Below are 18216 nucleotides of genomic sequence, written 5' to 3'. Positions count from 1 at the left end.
CCAGCCCAGAAACAAACTGCGCTAGACTAAGTAGTGCCACCTTGATTCATAGGAGAGGATATTTCTGCATTCTCAGCAGCAGGACTTCCCGAGTATAACGCCGTGTCAATTGCAAATACAACGACGGAATGCCCGCAGATTTGCGTCGGAAACAAGTTTGCAGACCTCCAACTGGGTCTTGTTGGGGGCCCCAGTAGCTCAGAAGGCCCTTGTACCTGAACGCACATTCCATGAATTATGAAGTGATGCTGTTGCTCGATTCAGTTGTTTGTTTAGCAGGACCAGATGATCGACATTCGGGGCAAACGATCCACTGCCGGCACATTGCTGTGGGAAAGCGGACAGGCTGGATATGCACGTCTTGTGCTCAATAACGCAGTCAGCGAGTCTACTTGCTGAAGGCCAGGTGCGGAGCAGTGGCGAATTTAGCTGGGCGGCGTTTCATTTTGACGACAACTGGCTCTGGTACGAAGAGTTATTGTATTAGTTGCCTCGGACCACAGTGGATCACCAGTCTTCTCAACGGGATGCAGGAATTTGTAGTTACACCAGGGCTCAGCCCTGGTATTGCCTCAGCGTACGGAAAGCATACCGGGCGGGCAGGCCTCGGCCAAGGCTGCAGCAAAAGTGAGGAGAGTTGCTTCGATTTTGACGCGAACCGAAAGCCATTTCCGCGTCGAGTTAATGGAAAACTCTAATAACTATCACCTACCTAATTAATTACCTACTCGTTTTCCTCTAGTTAAACCGTAGCACCAGAAGCAATAGGGGGCTGCCCAGTCCAGAATGAGCTTAGGGCCAGGAACAGGGCTGTGATTGGCCCGGGAAATATGCAGGGAGAGCCGAAGCTCAGGGGCGACGTGCGAACCTTTTCTTTTCTGCGGCATCGGGAGATGCCCCTGAGAGAACGGGCGCGTTGGAGGTGCTTCATACGTAGTTACATATTAGACGGGTGCGCCTCTGCTGCAAGAGCAAACCTTATGTGCAAGTACCCAATTGCTGGGGTTTCCGGCTTATTACTGGACGATGTCGTTGATGGGAGTCGATGAACATGGCCAAGCACGTGTTTGCTGGCCGCCATTGTAACTAGGCTTTGTCCATGGACAAAAGAGGAAAATAAAATGGGTGCAATGACATGAGGTCAAACGCGACGGAGTTGCTGGCATCGCCAAGACAATCAATCACTAGTAAATATTGAAGCATGATGCAGAAAACGCAATAACTACAATGTCTCTGCACAGTAATACAAGCCGCCGACATTCGACTACCAAGTGTGGACGCCGCAGAAAAGCTACGCAACAGCGCATGAAATTGTGTAGCCCGCTCGTCGTGGGCCATAATGCGGCATCGTCAAGGCAGCTGTTGCGAGCTGAAGGTGTCGCCCGAATAAGAAAGGCTAATAATGATTCAGTCGCGAGAAAAAGTTTCTAGGTAATCCCCCGGGAGGATGAGCACTCGAACGGGCGCGAATCAGTCAGCAGAAAAATGACGAATCAACAAACCGACCTCGGCCTGTGATATTGTTTGTTTTGTTTCTTGCCTCCCTTATTTTTTCCTTCTTTTCCTAAAATTAATTGCTTCTTTCCACGAGAATGATTATGGGGCCATACTACATACAGTACATAACTACAGATACATGGACCTGATTGATCGTCCCATGATAAGAAACTTTGTTTTGGCGGCGCACCGACTCCCCCACAGTGTTTTATGACATGGAAGAAGGCTGAAGTGGCTTTCCTTGATGAAGGGGCACATGCGGCAGCCATGCAGCACCCATTAGTTCTCGCTGCGAACGGCGGCCGCTGTACAGAGTATCGTTGACAGGGGGCTTGCATCTGCATTTTGCTTTGTCTCGTTCCTGTAACTAATGCCCGTGCGCACAGGCAAGACGAATAGGTACAGTGTAGGTAACTACTCAGTATTGCCTTTTAGAAACCCAGTGGTGCAAGGAGCAATCGCATAAGAAAAATCATGTGACAGTGGTAAAAGAATAGTGCACAATGCAAGCGCTAGCTGCATACTCTGTCGGCACCTCTGTGCATGTCATTATTAGCTGATGCAAGCGACGTTTTCCGAGAGTCAACTATCATCTCTCGACTTGAGAGTCTCCCAGGCAAAACGTAGTGGCTGCATGTATGCATCGGGAGCTTTCTTGGCGCTACATGGTGTCGAGACTGGGCGTTTTGGGAGTTGACAAGGGGAGTAGAATCGTTCCAATGGTCAAGGCATCTCGCTGAGCTCTCTCTGTGTCAAATAAAGCCACAATCAACTCAAGAAACCGTGGCTTTGATAGTTGAAGTACGAGTACGTAGAAGATGAAAGATCTGAGCTTTGGATGGCAGATTGGGCACGCTGCAAGGCCTCCCCATATGTAAATGGATAGCATCTTGGCATCTGAGATTGACGTACATACGTCGCAAAGCACTGTTCCAAACCACTGGTAATGTCTAACTTACAAACACGCTTGTTTGAGTGAATCATGCATCCGGTAATTTGTTGGAGTTGTGTTGTGGCGGGAGGAGGTGGCTGACGACGTGGGGAGAGGCGTGACGGAGAAAAAAAAAACGAGACAGAGAATAATGGGCCAGTGTCAACAAGATCCTTGAAGATGCGGCCCGTCCGTTGTTTTTTCTTGTTTCGTGTTAGAACGGCTGGCAGTTGTGATTTTATTGGTGTTTTGGTCAAGCCATGTCTAACAATCCAAGGAGGAGGAAGAAACCGTCTCGTGGACGGCCAGGTACTTGGGAGGGTGGCGGCCAAGGGAGGCGGAATTTTAGGTACAAGCCAATTACCGGCCCAGGGGTCTACCTAGTAATTAGAGAGAGGGAGGTTCTCCTGCTAATACCAAGTAGTGCGATCCGCTGCAAGGAAACAGCATCACTCCACGAACATCGGCTAGTTACTAACATATACGGTACTGGTGAAAATTGACAATGCGGGTGAAGCTGCCCGGTGCCATTATTGCGATGCGGGCAAACGTGGGAGAGGACGGACCGGCAAACATGGCAGCTGGCAGAGAGCAAACGGATAACATTTTTTGTTAAAATTTCCTCCTGATACTCTTCGCAACGAGTTAGGTATTGGCTCACAGACATGGCGGCAGGGGGTGTGCACCAAACTGCAAACGGCGGAGACCCCTCGGGCTGTTCATCCGTGCACTTGTGCTCCGACATAGGTAGGTACCTCCTCTGGTACCAGTACCATGGTCGGATTACCGTAGTTACCACTATCCTCTTGCCATGGCAAGTTCATAGCATCAAGCGGGATATTAGTAGCTGCCTCTCTCTTATTGCGTCGCTGCAGCACCGTACCAATAGGACTGTCTTGTACCACCACCATCACAACCGCCGCCGCCGACAGTAGCACACCACCTCCATGCGTGGGTGTGTACCTTTTGAATTGGAAGTGTCGTCCTGGCCCCACAACCGGGAGTCCAGTGCCTGGAACTAGCCGTAGATTGCCTGGGGCACTGCCAGTTTCCGCACCTAGGCTCCGCCGGTACCTGAGCTGGCCCGTTGCCCCATTGCCCCCCCCCCAAGCCCCAAGGTAACAAGCGTCGCCAAACCACCAAAAGCCCCTAGCACCACCACGGCCGCCATCTATCATCACCACCGTCCGCTAAAATTTCTGGCAGAGGTACGGTACCTCTTCCCGGGACCAAAGTATTGCAAGGAAAAGCTAGGGTGCACCAGAGTAGTACGACCGGTACCTGCATGTGGTGCAACAACTGCAGCCAATACTTACTTGGGTAGGTACTGTTGTTAAGGTGGCCCATGTATCCGTACCACCTCATGTATCGCCAGTGCACAAACCGCCCGTCTGCCCCCTGGACAGCCCACCCCCTCGGCTCAGGCACCGTCTCGCTGGGCTGCTGGCTCTTCCCCCAAATTTCTACCCTGGCCCTTGCTGCACCACTCGGACGCGACCTCGCCTGCGGCTCACTCATTCTTTCCCTCCCCTTCCCATATCTTGGTTCCTTCCTTGCCCAACCTGCTGCTGCCGACTTTATTTGCTTCCTGTTCTCCTCTTCTTCTCCTTGCGTTTGTTGGTACTCACAGCTCTATGCGGCTCGTTTCCTTGGTAAGATATGCTCTTCTTCTTGAACCTATCCATGCCATGACACCTTGCTCACATTTTAGATCTACAGACCGAATTCGATCCAGTTGCCGGCACCGATCCCTTCACGCATAGCAATCGCAGTTCGACCCTCCTACGCACGCATAGACTGCGAATCTTGACAAGAACGACATCCACTGAGCAGCATTAACTTTGACAACGGCTTCTGCACCACACTACGCCGCACGCCCCATCCGTCTGAGCAGGCACGACTCAGCTCAAAATCCTGCCCCAACTGTTCAACGACACCAACTACAAGATCGACTATTCTGAGGGACTCTGCAGCCAGTGCTCTATGCGCTCTGCTCTGCTCGCCCTGCGCATCGTCCGCTGATTGTGTCGAACAGACAAAGTTGTTATTACTGTTAGTATCCATCATGGCCCAACAAGTTGACAGGGAGGCGTTGGACACACTGCGAAATCGTATTACATGGTGCTTGCAACAGATCCTGCCTTCTCTTTCTTTTTTGACACCAATTATTTTGCTTCTGTGTCAATACATCCCCACGCTAACTGAAACCCAATGGCTACTAGGTAGTCTGCTCGAAATTCATCGAAACCATCCTCACGCCAACTACCCAATTCATTCGCCTTGGCCAAAAGCAAGTCAGGCCACAGCTTTGACACCTGACTAGTTGCTATTCAAAATGAATCGATTCCGAACCAAGAAGCGAACCAAGGACGACGTGTCCGCCCCTCGTCCCTCTATCGAGTCCGAAACGGCTGGCCCTTTCAAACTCTTTGGCAAAAAGAAGCTGCCCGAGAACGACTCGAAGCAAGATTTAAATCTCGATGCCGCCCTTCCTTCCAGCGACGACTTCAGAACTAGTCTTCTCATGACTGGTCTCTCGGCCCGATTTTCCATGCTACGAGAGCAAGACGACCCGCATTCAAAGCTTGGTAAAGCCAGCGATGATAGCGTGCTCTTTCCGAAGCGCCAATCGAGGCTTATGGATTTCGGGTATGCTTCTGGCTTACATGACATATCCGAGATTGAATCTCTGCAAGCCGCCTCACTTACTCGTGTCAATTCATCACATGGCTATGAAGACAATGATGCCGTCAACATCATGGATCGGGCTCGACCAAACGACGGAAACAACCTGTTCGGCGGTCGCCAGAAGATCTACCGCATTGGTGCTGGCGCCAAGCCCGGAAATAGCGGTATGGGTGGCCGCATTCTGTATGATGAGGACGTCGCCAGGTCAGCTTTTCAGAAGTGGAAGCAGTCGGAGAGAGGAAGGACCTCCTTTGAGGATAGGGTCGATGACACATTGGAGTTCGACTCTGCCTTCGACTACAACAAGAAGCGCGCCACCAACTCAACAACATCATCTGCTGCGTCCATTGGACGCTATTCTACTGCAGCCACCTCCATTGCGTCGCAAGTACCGTCAACAAAGGATGGCCATAACGCAATCCCATCATCAGCGAGCAGCGTGGAGCGGAGTTTCACACGCACCAGGCGGCTATACGAGCAAGGCTTGACGCAGGACCTACAGAACCAACAATCCTCTGCTCTCTCCCGCATAGACACGCTCTCCAAGTCTCACCGCAATAAAGCCTCCCCGGATGTTATGCCGGTTCCCTCCCCAACAACTACGACCTTTGGCGATCGCGTCATGGAGAGACGTACAATTTTGACCAAGGGAAGCGCACCTAATCTGCGGTCTTTTACACCACCCATCTCTGCCACCTCTCCTCAGCCACCAGCCGAACCTGTACCCAAATTTACAACAGAGCATAGACCCAACTTCGGTGTCAGCCCGCCTTTGAGTCCGCCCATTAGCGAGGCAGACGACCATCACCCAATGCTGCCCATTCAACCCAATGATAGGGGAAAAGCAACCGCTATGGGTGTCTTCAACAGACCTGTCCAACAATACGACGACTCTAAATTTGCGCAACGCCAGCAGCAAATGCGCAAAGGACGGGATGCGTCGGATACCCGGAGTCAGCCCGGCGGACGATCCTCCCACGATACCAGCCGATCCCGCTCATCGTCGATGCAGCGAAGCCTCCGCGACCGTATAGACGCTACTCCGAGCAAGTCTGATCGTTTCGCCAAGAAGGATTACCAGTCAACCTCATTCTTTGACGAGAGCGAAGATGTTTCTGGCCCCCACGGCTACTCTAGCTTTGCTACCTCGTTGGGCGCTCAGCTTAGTGTTGAACGCCCAAATGACGAAGACCACCCCGCGTTCCGGAAGTCAGCCCTCCCAACTCCGCTTTCGTTATCATCCAGAGCATCTGATGATAACTCATCCGTGGATGATAAGGTTGACCTTAGCTCACGTCTGGCAGATGATCCCCCTGAGGACTCACCTACTCTGGGACCCGGAGTAAACACTGGACTGAGTGGGATGGTTCGACACCATCTCCGCAGTGATAGTAATACTTCCTCTATATATGACATGACTACCCATACGCCGGACTTCAGTTTTCGTCAACAGTCTGGAACACCAGACTCCAAGCAACAGGGCTACCATGGTCGCAATACTAGCTGGGGACTTAGTGACAACGAGTTTGCAACGGATAACGGCACGTGGACGCCAACTGCAAACCATACTAAACCTGCAACCCGTGGGGAACAGGATGAGTTCGCCAGACATCTGGCAGATGGGGCTCGACGAGTTCGCGAGAAACTGACGTCCTATACTGAACCTGATAATGAACAGTCGTCGCCACCCATGCCGCCCCCCGAGTCAGCCAAGGAGCTGGCTAGTGCCAGAAGCAATGCACTTGGCATCCTTCGCACCAAATCAAGCCGGACGTCTCTATTTGACCGTGGCCGTGACCGGGATAGTGATACTCGATCAAAGAGTGGGAAATCTCCTGCGCCTTCGATTCGAAAGACATCCGGTGAAGCCTCTCAGGAGGAACCTCCTGTACCGCTGCCCAAGGACGAGAACGTGCACGCTGGTTTAAAAGCTTTCCGCCAGGCCAGAAGAGAGCTTCAGAAGATGAAGGAAATGGAAATCCAGCAGCGACATGGCGGCTCCCCCCAAAAGCCCAGCCCGCGAGTCGACCAAACAGCAGCCCAGCGAACATTCTCCCAGGACTCGTCCGCGTCTCCACCGCGGTACCAGCAAGCTTCACTCCCAGGGACGGGCCAAGCAGCTCCAGACAGAGATCGCAGCGGCTCGGAAAGCAGCCGCGATGGCCATGGGCAACAAAGGCGAACGCTACCCCGTGGTATCTCTACATCGAGTGATACCCGCTCCATGATGCCTTCGCATCCCAACAGCCAGTTCTCGACGATGAACAGGAAGCGAGACATCTCCGAGCCTACATACCTGCCTGATACACGATTTAATCCGTCGAGTCTCCCCGGGGCCACGGTTTCAACTCCTAATCTGCACGCTCCTCTCGGCGCGCCTCCACTGCCGCCTATCAATCCTCGTCGAAAGAACGGCCCGACTGGTCATTATCACCGCGGCGGTGAGTCGCCACTATCCGGAAATGCCGATAGCCCCTACGATGAGAGCGGGGATGAACAACGACGGCCTCTATATAGAGCTACGAGCGACCAAAACGCTGAACGTTCTCGCCACTACCCCCCTGCGCCCACTCACCGACCTCCCCTCCCCCATGCCAACATGTCGAGCAACAGCCTACCAGGAGGCATGATTTGAAGACTCTAGGCGCGATGCAATAACCGTCAGCGACCTGGCACATGCCAAACAACATACACAATATTACGAACATGCATAGGGACTTGTTTTTTTTTTTTTTTTTCAATTTCATAATATTGGCTCGATCAACCATCGCATCAGTGTTTGCAGACGAGTACCTTTTTTTTTTTTAACTTCAACTCAACACTTATTCACCACTTTCTACTCAAGTTGCTACTGTACGAGTCGGACGGCTTATATTGTTTCTTGTGTCCGTTTTTCCTTCTTGTTATCTAACTTGGTTGTACGGTCTCTTTGCTTTTCTTTTCTCATTTTCAGATTCTCATTTCATTGCGACATTTGGTGGGCATACGGCGTACCACGTTGATGTACTTGACTTTAAAATTGATGCTGGCGGATGGGAATCAGGCAGGTCTTTTGATTCACCACGCCTCGGTTGAACGCTTCGGCCTCGAAGGGCAAAAAGATAGCATGGAAAGAGGAAATCGTCTGACGCAGGGAGGAAAAGAGGAAGACAAAGCACTTGACAGAGTGCAAAAGTACTAGATGAGCAGGTCTAGATATTTCGATACAATGTTCAATTGAACAGTACACCAAGCCTGATACATACATGGCCTATGCTGTGCGCGTATACTGTAGAATTGTGGCCAAAGTGCAGAGAAGCTATTACAGCTTGGGACGGACCGGGAATAGGGTCAAAACTTGTGCGACGCAAACAAGATTGCAGGCTCAATTCACGGGCAGCACTTGTAGCGACGAAGCTTGGCCGGTGTAACTGCGGGAGAAGAAATACCTCGTCCATTTTTCACGTCAAGATTTTGAGTTGGCGCTGCGTGTGACGCAACATGGCGGCCCTTGTGATGGAAAGGGCAGCGGCTGCCAACTTGCAATAGCGATTGGAACGCAGTTACCCGGGCCACACAAGCGTCTCTCCGAGCCTGGGTCCTTGCCTTTCCCGTTCTACCCCTCGTCGCCTGCTGCTGTCTGCGAGCTCGGAAGAAGAACGAACAAGACCATCGGCCGGCCATCTCTCTTCTCCCCTCCATATATATCTTCATTCGTCAGAGTGCCAGCCGAGCCCGCAAATCCGAGCGCGAAACCGGGCAAGGTGATGACGGCACCTCCCCCGCGAGCAATCATGTGCAGACACAAAGAGGTTCGTGAGTAGAGAGGGTGCATAGCATGGGAAGATGCTTCTTTGGACGTGGACTTGGCACCATGGTTCCTCGGCTTGGCGGAAATGAAGCGCCGAGATTGTGAAGAATAAATGCTGACGGGCGGCTACTCTTGGCCAGATGGTGTATAACTGCCACCATACATACCACATTTTCGAGAACTTCTGCAGCCGGTATCGGAGTACAGGAAACGTCTGCCCGTTGAATGTTGTTCGTTCGGATTTTTTGTGAGTATAACTCGCAACCCTTCGTTTTGTTGCCTGGAAATGTTGAGGATATGGCGAGACGTTGATGCTAACGAATCGGCCTGCTATTAGTGAAAGAATGTGTCGTATGTGACTTTGGCTGATGGGTTGATGATGGAGTCGCCATGCTGACTGTCGCGCAAACCAGCTTCCTGCCGTTCGACCAATCAGTCATTACCGAGTTGGGCTGTGGGATTGATACAACGACCGAAAGATGCATTGGACGAGAAGTTTGCAGAGTTGGCGACGACATCAGGATGCTAGCCTCAACAGGGAAGCACTTTGTGGGATTTTGGGCTGCGGATTAGGAGAGAGCGCGCACGACACAACTTTTACAGGGCCAAGTTGCTTATGAGAAGGAATGATAATGATATTGATATCAAGGTTCACGGTCTTGGCAGTTATTGAAGGGCGTGGGCTGGTCCGGCAAAGTTCGGCGCCCCAGATCACGGTAGGCTCGGTGCGACACCACCCTCACCAGGACGTTGTATCTGATGGGCCATTCTGTCATTTGCCCGGCAAAGGCCACGTAAGAAAGGACACCTAAAACAAGATGGTGGGAGGAGTTTTCTGATTTCCAGATTTCCAGGTGTCCCGGAACCTCATTAGCACGATTGCCCAAGGTGGGGGTGAGTGAGGAGAAGTGCCAAGTTGGTTAAAAGTAGGAGCAAGGGCAAGGGCTGCTCCAAGTTGGAGGTCATCTGTCATAAAGTGCCAGCAACCAGTATTCTTCTGTGCAGCTATTACATGATCATCCAAAGTCATCACGTCGCACCAGGTTGCTAGCTTTCCCGTGCAGGTGCAGGTCCAGGCAGGTACAGGAGCATAAAAAGCTACCTCGTCACAATCGTCCAACATGGCGTTTATACGGCAATATCAAGAGTCGGACTTTGACAACATGTCACACATTGTAGGTTCCCTTGTAACTTTCGCGGCCCTCAACCATAATCATATCCGCTCACCTCCCACCGCACACCAGTGCCGCGAGACGTTGCCACGATCCCTCTGCACCTCAGAGCCCGCCCGGCGGCTGGCGCCCTACATCTGGACGCACCAATACACGCTGCTGTCGCCGTCGACGTGCTTTGTCGTCGACGACGGGACCGGCCGCGCCGTGGGCTACTGCATCGGGTGCCCCGACACGGCCAGCTTTTGCGCCGTGTACCCGCGGTACGTGCGCGAGGTGCTCGACGGCCGGGGCCGGGCCAACGGCGACGTGAGGCTGGCGCCTCCGCCGCCCGACGACGACAGCCGCTTACCCTGGATCGACGCCGACACGGGCCGCATCAGCGAGCAGGCCCTCATGCAGCTGGCCTACTCGGCGCGCCGCCTGCTGCTGCTCGACAACGGCAGCAGCGGCGAGACCCTGCTGCGCGAGGGCTACCGCGGCACCATGCACATTGACCTGCTGCCGGCGTACCAGCGTCGCGGATGGGGCCGGCGACTGCTGGAAGCGCTCGTGGCTGCCATGAAGGAGCAGCAGGACGGAGGCGGCTTGTGGCTCGGCGTCGGCGTGGAGAATACAAAGGTCTTGCCGTTTTATGAAAAACTCGGCTTTCGCGTCAGGGATCGCGAGGCCACTGCCGCGGCGTCGACTATCATCATGGTGAGGGACTATGAGGAAAAGGACAAGGAGCCTGCCGTGGGTATGTAGCTAGGCGTATCCATTGGGATACGGAAACAAGATGATGACAGCGATTCATGATTTGACGCTCACGGCTAGACTCGGCCGTCGGAGCTCCGTCGCCCCAAGTCGTTTGAATGCATGGAATATAAATATCATAAAATCAGAAATGACAAGAAATTCAGAGGTCCAATCTTAACAAGTGGGGACTTATCCCGTAAGAAATCTCACATATCGAAAAAAATCGAAAAGAATCCACCGATGAAAAAGGGTCCTAACATCCACAACAGTAAAAACGTCGGGAAACAGTGAGGCTTCGTCATGGGCTCGCTTTGTCGCGGCATTGCGCGTTGCCCATCTCTCTGTACTTTTGCACCGAGTAGAAGTACAATGATACTGCATTGAGCTTTCGTCATAGGTAATTCTGTCCAGAAGCCCATGTCATCAAGAGGAAGCGTTTGCAAGCGAGCGGGTGGGTTTCTCTACGCCATCGACTTTTCTGCTTCACTCATCGTCATCATGCAGGGGGGTCGAAGCTAACTAGGTATGTAGTTAAGCCAGCTTTTCCCCCAAATTTCAAAGAGGTGACAAGCATATTGGCGCCGACGCCCCATCTCCACTGATAAGGACCAACGTATAGTTACAGAGTACATTGAAAATAGTTAAGCCTGGCAACCTTGCATGCACGACGCTAGGGAAATCGCAACTCTTGACAGGCAAGTTTTTTTCGTTGACGTGAAGAGAGTCCCCGCAAAGCGACCACCAATGAGCCGTCCCTGAATGGGAAAATAATAAGAGACGAGGTACAGTCGGCCCGCGGGTCCACGCAATGCAGGGTGCCTCCGTGAGCGGATAGGGATAGTCAGGGATACGAGCCTATATTGTCCTGGATACGTATATTATGTGCCAGTCATCGGTCCGCGGGCTGTCGCAAGGGTCGAGCGAGTCAAGAGAATGAGAGCTCAATCTTGGACGAACAAAGAAATAAGAAAAGAAAAAAAGAGTCAAAAATGGAGAGAATATATTCAATTGATAAAGCGCCTGTCGATGGTATCTTTCGCTAGAAAATCCAAAAGTAAAAAACGCCGTTTGTTTGCCCCCAATAGCATAATGTCAAGTCATTTGGTCGTGTCGCCGCGCCTTTTTGCGTCGTTCGCTCGTAACGAGGAAAAAAAAGAATCTTCTTCACCGCTGTGTTAGCATGTGGGCAACAGAGAATGCGACAATGGATTTTCTCATACACAATAGGCGTACATGTGCCCGGTTCGTGTCAGGCCACTGTTGATCCGTCCATGCCTCTCGCGTTCATGTTCGACGTTCGGGCTGTTTGCGCGCGCGCGCGCTTCTCAAGAGGCGGGGCATTCGCTGCACTGCTGGTGGCCGCAGTTGGAGCAGGTGGTGCTGATGACAATCATGCTACCGCACTTGCAGCAGTACTCAAAGGCAGGCATCTTGGGTGGTGGTGGTGGTGGTAGTGGTGGTGATAGTGGTGGTGTTGAATGTGTGTGGTGTGTGAGTGAGAGAGCTGTAGTTGCTAAGAAAGAGGAAACGATCAAAACAGGTGTGAATTGGGCCTCGTCGTCCTTTTATAGCTCTAGAGATAAGAGCTGCAGAGGGCCTCGCTCCCACGGCAGAAAGCCAATTCTCAGGCCACCACAGAGATAAGCATTCAAGACGGCCCTCTGACGAGACAAAGAGGGCTGCGGCGCGACAGACTCTGCTGGGACTTGCGACAAGCCCAAGTCCGGTCCGGTCAAGTGGAACTGGAACTGCGCGCGCCGCCGAAAAGTGCGAGGGGCCGAAGTCTGTGATTCGCCGCCACAAGCTCCTTGTCCACGCACCACCACTCACATCACAGACACGGTATTAACTCGTTCTTACTCCTGCCTGCCTTGCCGCCTCACTTCTGGACTTCTCTTGATGTGACTGGGGTGCAACATGGAGGGGCGGATAGAATGAGTAGACGGAGCAAACCGGAAGCAGCACCGCACCAGGCAGAGACGTCACCTGCGTCTACCACACCACTTTTGCCTCTCCTGTCGCACGATATTTTCTCCTCGTCTTCCTCCACTGTACTGTACAACGTCGTCGTTGACCCAGTCTGCTGTCAATTGGAATGGGTTCGGGGACGTCAACTGCCGCAAGGATACAGTGCAAGTCGAACGAGGGAAAAGGGTGGTGGGCGCTCTGAGGCCTTTGGTTGGCTCATCGCCTCCGTCTCCCAAAACTTAATCACAGGCCTCTTTCCCTCTTTTGGCAAGAAACGCAGCCAACATTGGCATGACGCACTTTGTCGTACCGACAAGAGAGCCCGCCCATCTCTGTGCACCCATGTAGCGTGTGGCAGCCATGACGCTACTTGCTGCTCCAACCCCTCCAACCCCAGCAATTCTCCAGCCTAGAGGCTGAGAAGGTTGCTTTCTGACGATTGCTGGTTGGACGCATTGCTTCCTTGTCAGTGGGCCACAGACGCCAATCTAGCTAGCTGCGACGAACCCTGAAATGGCTGGTCGGCCAAGCTAGCCAATCCCCCGCGACGGCTGGCCCAAAAAGCAACGATTCAACACGCGGCTCGTTATATTTGACTCGTCGTCCAAGATCCTACTGCTTGCACAAGCTGATTCGGGCCTGCTTGGCCTGCCGCTGCAAGAGGCAAGCCCGCATGGGCCGTGCGACGAACCCCAGAGCCTCAGCACAAGCACACACGTCCTCACCCCCGCCAGGCACCGACGTGAGCCCCTTTAATTGGAGGAACACGGAACCTCTGCTGCATAATGGCGTAGCTGGGGAAGTTGGGGAGCTCGATTTCTTGGTGGCGAGATCAACGTGCCGATCGTTGTCGCAGGGTCCTGCTACTCAACTACCTTCGTGAAAGGGAGGCCGACAACGCTGTACCACCAAAGTCATCTTCCGTTTCATCGCAGACGTGGCGTTGCTCGCATCACAGGCTGTAGCCTGCGTACATTGCCATTCTAATCTTCCACATCTTCCAACACACCACTGGCACGCTTGTCCGGCTGGTCTAGAACCCTATGCGGCTAGTTCATGGACGGCTGCAGGACGGTGTTGGGCTTGCTTGGGTGCCCGCCGGCCAGATGCGGGGAAGCTTCAGCCGGAAGGCGTCTGCACAAGAAATATGCTTAGCTCGCCGTCCAGAGCACATCTTCAACGATTCATCCTTGGCGGACTCTTTTGTGCTCTGCCCAACGGTAGTGGTCTGCCGTTCGCTGTACAACAGCTCCTTGTGGTCGTGAGATAATGACGTAGTCTGACGCATGATTGGGCGTTGAACCAGGGCTGGCGATGTCGCCCAACCCAGAGAACCGTGGGGTCGGCATTTCGGATAGTATCAACAAGAGGCGCGCCGAGAAGATGCATCCATTTTGAAGCAGTGGCGCTGAAGAGTCATAAGCTCGCTGTTCAGAGTGGGTGTGGAGGACTCAAGGGCAGCCAGCGACTTCGGTGGTCGGCTGGAGGGTGGCGAATCGCGTGAGGTGATGTGATGTTCGTGGTTGCCTTGAGCATCGTAGGACAGAAAGGCCGAATTCGCTGGGAGTAATGCGCAGGAAGCCAAGAGAAGACTTTGTCAAAAGTGATATTTCGGTTCGTGGGGCAGAATTCGTACTCTGCAACCCGAGCTCGTCTGCAACCCGAGCTGGGAGCGTCGAGACCATGCTCGCACCTGAGCGACGCGACCAAAGTGCCACCATAATCTTCCTTATTATTATCTCTTGGCTACACGGTACGGCAGAGTTTGGGCGCACAAGTTGAGCATGGTGTCGGGTTCTGATACTGGGGCGTCGTCGATGACCACCATCCCGAGAGGTCAGGTCTCATAAATACGCAGCTGCCTCGATACTGAGTCATAAGAAAGCCTTGCGCATACGTAAATTTTCTGCGACGGTAACGATAGGAAGCGGATTTTTTCGGGTAAATGGTATTAATAGCTGCCTGATGTTGTTCAACCAGAAAACGCTTTGTACGCCGGGCTGGAAGAGGGTCTTGTTTCGACGGGTGATTGGCAAACCCTCATGGTATGGTGACTTGAACAACAATCGTAATTTTGATTTTATCGAATGCCTACGTGTACATATATGTCTGTTTGTCGAGGACTGTTTGTGTGGCATGGCAGCCTGGCAGGATCACGGCAGGATGCTAGGCTGCCAGCTGCCAGCTGCCGGCTGCCAACCAACAAAGGAGGGATGGTCGGTCCAACCTCAAAAATACAAAAATACCTACCAACCTATATAGGAACCTACATACCTACATACCTACATACCTACATACCTACATACCTACATACACACCTACATACCAACATACCTAGGTATGGTAGGGACCTACCTACCCACCTACTGACCGACCTGCCTCACCATCACACACACACAGAGTCGAAATTCGCAGTGTTATTGGCCTGTCAAACCCCGAACAAGGTCTTGGAGCCGTGGTTGCCTTGCCTCAAAGAAAGCACCTGGCACGAGGGACAACGTAACTGTAATCACCAGGCCGCTGTGCCACCTGCAGGCAGAAGTGAGTCCTGGTAGTTACAACTAGTCCGTCGTACATGATACATCATCTGCGATCCACGGCAGGCAGCCTCGTGTCCAACATGCAGAAAAAGTCGAAAGCGGCCATTCATTACGTTTACCCCCCCATATAGGAAAATAAATGGAAATAGACAACTCCGACAACCTGGGAGCTGGTTGGATGAATAGCGCCACATCAGCCTTAAGGATGCCCATGCTGTCACTGCTGCGAGAGCGCCAGATCGAATCCACACCACATACCTCTGTATCACGTCTGCCCCCAAATAGCCTGTCACAGAATATAGCTTGGGTAGGACGGGCGCTTCGTGGCAATCGGCAGCTGGAGACCACTGACTAGCTGCTGCCTAGCTGCCTAGTCACTCGGGTTGATGCAGTTACACAATCCCAAAGGCCTCGCTGGTATATAAATCGACCATTCCCCCGTCCTGATATTTTGCCCTCCAGTACCTGAGCTCTACCGCTTGTGATTCTGGAATCATACCCAGCTCGCTGCGTCGACATCATGGTTTGTGAAGCACCCGTCGTCGAATGACCGCCCGCTAACACTCCCACAGCAAGTCCCAACCGAACAGATCAAAGACCTGACTCTGTCAGACAAGGACGAAACCAGCCATTTAGTCACCAAATTAAAGTTGCACAGCGACCCCAAAAAGAGTCTGCTAATTGCGAGCCTGGAACCACCCAGACAGCCGAGCATTCCCGTCCATCATGTCCCCTGCCTTATCGTGCTCGTCATCGACGTTTCCGCGAGCATGTCCAGGCCAGCGCCGGTGCCTGGCGACAGTTCCTCCGAGAATAATGGCATTTCGGTTTTGGACCTTGTCAAGCATACCGCGAGGATGATCGTCAAGGCCATGACCGAGCACGACTGCCTTTCCATCGTGACATTCGCCGAGGACGCCCAACTCCTACAACCTTTGGTGTATATGACCGCAGAGAACAAAATGACGGCCCTAAACAATATCAATGGAATGTGTCACCAATCTAAAACGAATCTATGGCAGGGCATTTTGACCGGGATAGAACAGTTGAGGGGTGTCAACTCAAATGGTCAGGCTCCCGCCGTTCTTGTTCTCACCGACGGCGAACCGAATCACATGTAAGACTACTCTTCAAAATGGCTCTCGTTTCTACTGACACGGTTTAGGTGCCCCGATGGCGGATACATACCCAACATTCAGAGGATGCTTCCGCCGGCTATTACTCTCCACACTCTTGGCTTCGGCGAGTCTATAAAGTCCGGACTACTCCTGTCCATCGCAGAGAGTGGCTTAGGCAATTACACCTTCATCTCCGATTCTGGAATGCTTGGCACCAACTTCATTCACGCCATAGCCCTTCGTCAAAGTACGTATGCCACAGAGGCCACGCTACAACTCAGGTACCGCCCAGAGACGCACATCAAAGAGGTAATGGGCACTTCTGTTCGCAGCAGAAACGCAGTGTCATTCATGAGCTCGTCGGGGCATAGGATGATGCAACTTGACATTCCTTTGGGCAATCTACAATACGGTCAATCGCGTGACATAGTTTTCACAAACCCAGGGTCCGAGCCTACTGTCACTGTCGAGGCCACAGTCCGGTACAAGCCCGTCCTCCACAACAGCGCGGGCAACTATGCATCCACCACTGCTGATCCGAGAGCCAAGCCGACCATGTCAGAAGCAAATGTCACATACCACGCGTCTAGAGCTTTGCTTTGCCTTGTTCTTTCGCAGTTGTTCCCTCTCAACAAACAGATGGAGCATGCGTTCTCTGTGAAAAGATTGGCTTGGGCCAAAGAATGTATTCAGAAACTTATGGAGCGTCTCTCCAAGTTCTCCGACCCGCTCAACAAGTCTCTGAGGGAAGACCTCGGTGGTCAGATTTCGGCGGCTCTGCACGACTGGAATACTTTCCGCCGATGGGGACGGCACTATCTGCTGTCCCAACTTTCTGCCTATAAAATGCAGACTTGCAACTCGGACAAGGATCCGGGGGACAAGGATCCGGAGCCACTCAAATATGGTCGAGATAGCCCTCTGCTCGACGCATGCCGTAAGAGGCTGGCCACACTCTTTGACACCCTGCCGTCCCCGAAACCATCGTGTTGGCTTCCGCCAGATAGTCAGTATGCCAAGGAAGGTTCCTTTGACATGAGCAGCTATCGAAAGTCGAGCAGTTCCAGAGGCAGCATTCAGAAGCAACAAGTACGCCGGGAGACTGTAGGGGGCCGGCTTATCGGAAACGGCGTACGACGCGACCCGCGAAACGGACAAGTTTGCTCATTTGAACAGAACGAGAGCCGGGACAGGGATCTGAGCAGGAGAAGCGCCGTGGCCCGGCACAGCGACTGCACTCGGAGCAAGCGCGTGCGAGCCAAGTCGGTTCTTCGATCTTGATCTACTTTGACTTTTTGATTGTAGTCTTTTTACTTTTTGATTGTAGCACCTATTCTTGTGCTGTCGTAATTTGCTCCACCATAAATTGACAACCACGATTCTCGCTTGCTTGCTTGTGACTACTCTTTATTCCATACATATACACACGATGCATACCCCTCTGACACGCCTGCTTCCCCAACTCACTCCGCCACAAACAGCGCCGCGTGGCCCATGCCCGTACCGATGCACAGCGTAGCCACGCCCACGTCCCCCTTGCCGTCCCTCCTGAGCCCATGCAGCAGCGTGGCCACCATGCGGGCGCCGGTGGCACCCAGCGGATGACCAAGCGCGATGGCGCCGCCGTCCGGGTTGACGCGCCCCTGCGCCCACGCGTCCTCGAGGCCGAGCGCGCGCACGCAGTGCAGCGCCTGGCTCGCAAACGCCTCATTGACCTCCCACCTATGCACATCCTTGGTCTCGAGCCCGGTGCGCGCCAGCAGCTGCGGCACGG

General features: G+C 53.0%; 6 protein-coding genes across 6 annotated transcripts; 3 read left to right on the top strand and 3 right to left on the bottom strand.

Moving 5' to 3' along the window:
- Positions 1-388: 388 nt before the first annotated feature.
- Positions 389-1081, bottom strand: CCM_04389 (uncharacterized protein; the record flags this gene model as incomplete). Its single annotated transcript, XM_006669537.1, has 4 exons — positions 389-456; positions 593-701; positions 749-899; positions 993-1081. 4 exons carry the CDS (start codon positions 1079-1081, stop codon positions 389-391), a joined length of 417 nt encoding a protein of 138 aa, XP_006669600.1.
- A 3682-nt stretch (positions 1082-4763) lies between these two features.
- Positions 4764-7746, top strand: CCM_04388 (uncharacterized protein; the record flags this gene model as incomplete). Its single annotated transcript, XM_006669536.1, has 2 exons — positions 4764-7557; positions 7634-7746. 2 exons carry the CDS (start codon positions 4764-4766, stop codon positions 7744-7746), a joined length of 2907 nt encoding a protein of 968 aa, XP_006669599.1.
- A 965-nt stretch (positions 7747-8711) lies between these two features.
- CCM_04387 (uncharacterized protein) lies at positions 8712-8930 on the bottom strand (the record flags this gene model as incomplete). Its single annotated transcript, XM_006669535.1, has 1 exon — positions 8712-8930. The coding sequence occupies one exon, from the start codon at positions 8928-8930 to the stop codon at positions 8712-8714; it is 219 nt and encodes a 72-aa protein (XP_006669598.1).
- A 366-nt stretch (positions 8931-9296) lies between these two features.
- CCM_04386 (uncharacterized protein) lies at positions 9297-9479 on the top strand (the record flags this gene model as incomplete). Its single annotated transcript, XM_006669534.1, has 1 exon — positions 9297-9479. The coding sequence occupies one exon, from the start codon at positions 9297-9299 to the stop codon at positions 9477-9479; it is 183 nt and encodes a 60-aa protein (XP_006669597.1).
- A 2376-nt stretch (positions 9480-11855) lies between these two features.
- On the bottom strand, positions 11856-12246 carry CCM_04385 (uncharacterized protein; the record flags this gene model as incomplete). Its single annotated transcript, XM_006669533.1, has 3 exons — positions 11856-11986; positions 12039-12118; positions 12167-12246. 3 exons carry the CDS (start codon positions 12244-12246, stop codon positions 11856-11858), a joined length of 291 nt encoding a protein of 96 aa, XP_006669596.1.
- Positions 12247-15844: 3598 nt separating this feature from the next.
- Positions 15845-17723, top strand: CCM_04384 (U-box domain-containing protein; the record flags this gene model as incomplete). The annotated part of the gene is made up of 3 exons (XM_006669532.1): positions 15845-15847; positions 15897-16441; positions 16490-17723. 3 exons carry the CDS (start codon positions 15845-15847, stop codon positions 17721-17723), a joined length of 1782 nt encoding a protein of 593 aa, XP_006669595.1.
- Between the last annotated feature and the right edge of the window lie 493 nt (positions 17724-18216).

This window comes from Cordyceps militaris, assembly GCF_000225605.1.
Source record: "Cordyceps militaris CM01 unplaced genomic scaffold CCM_S00003, whole genome shotgun sequence".
Lineage (NCBI taxonomy): Eukaryota > Fungi > Ascomycota > Sordariomycetes > Hypocreales > Cordycipitaceae > Cordyceps > Cordyceps militaris.
The sequence above is the reverse complement of the archived record's forward strand: the minus strand, read 5'-3'. Positions and strand labels throughout refer to the sequence as shown.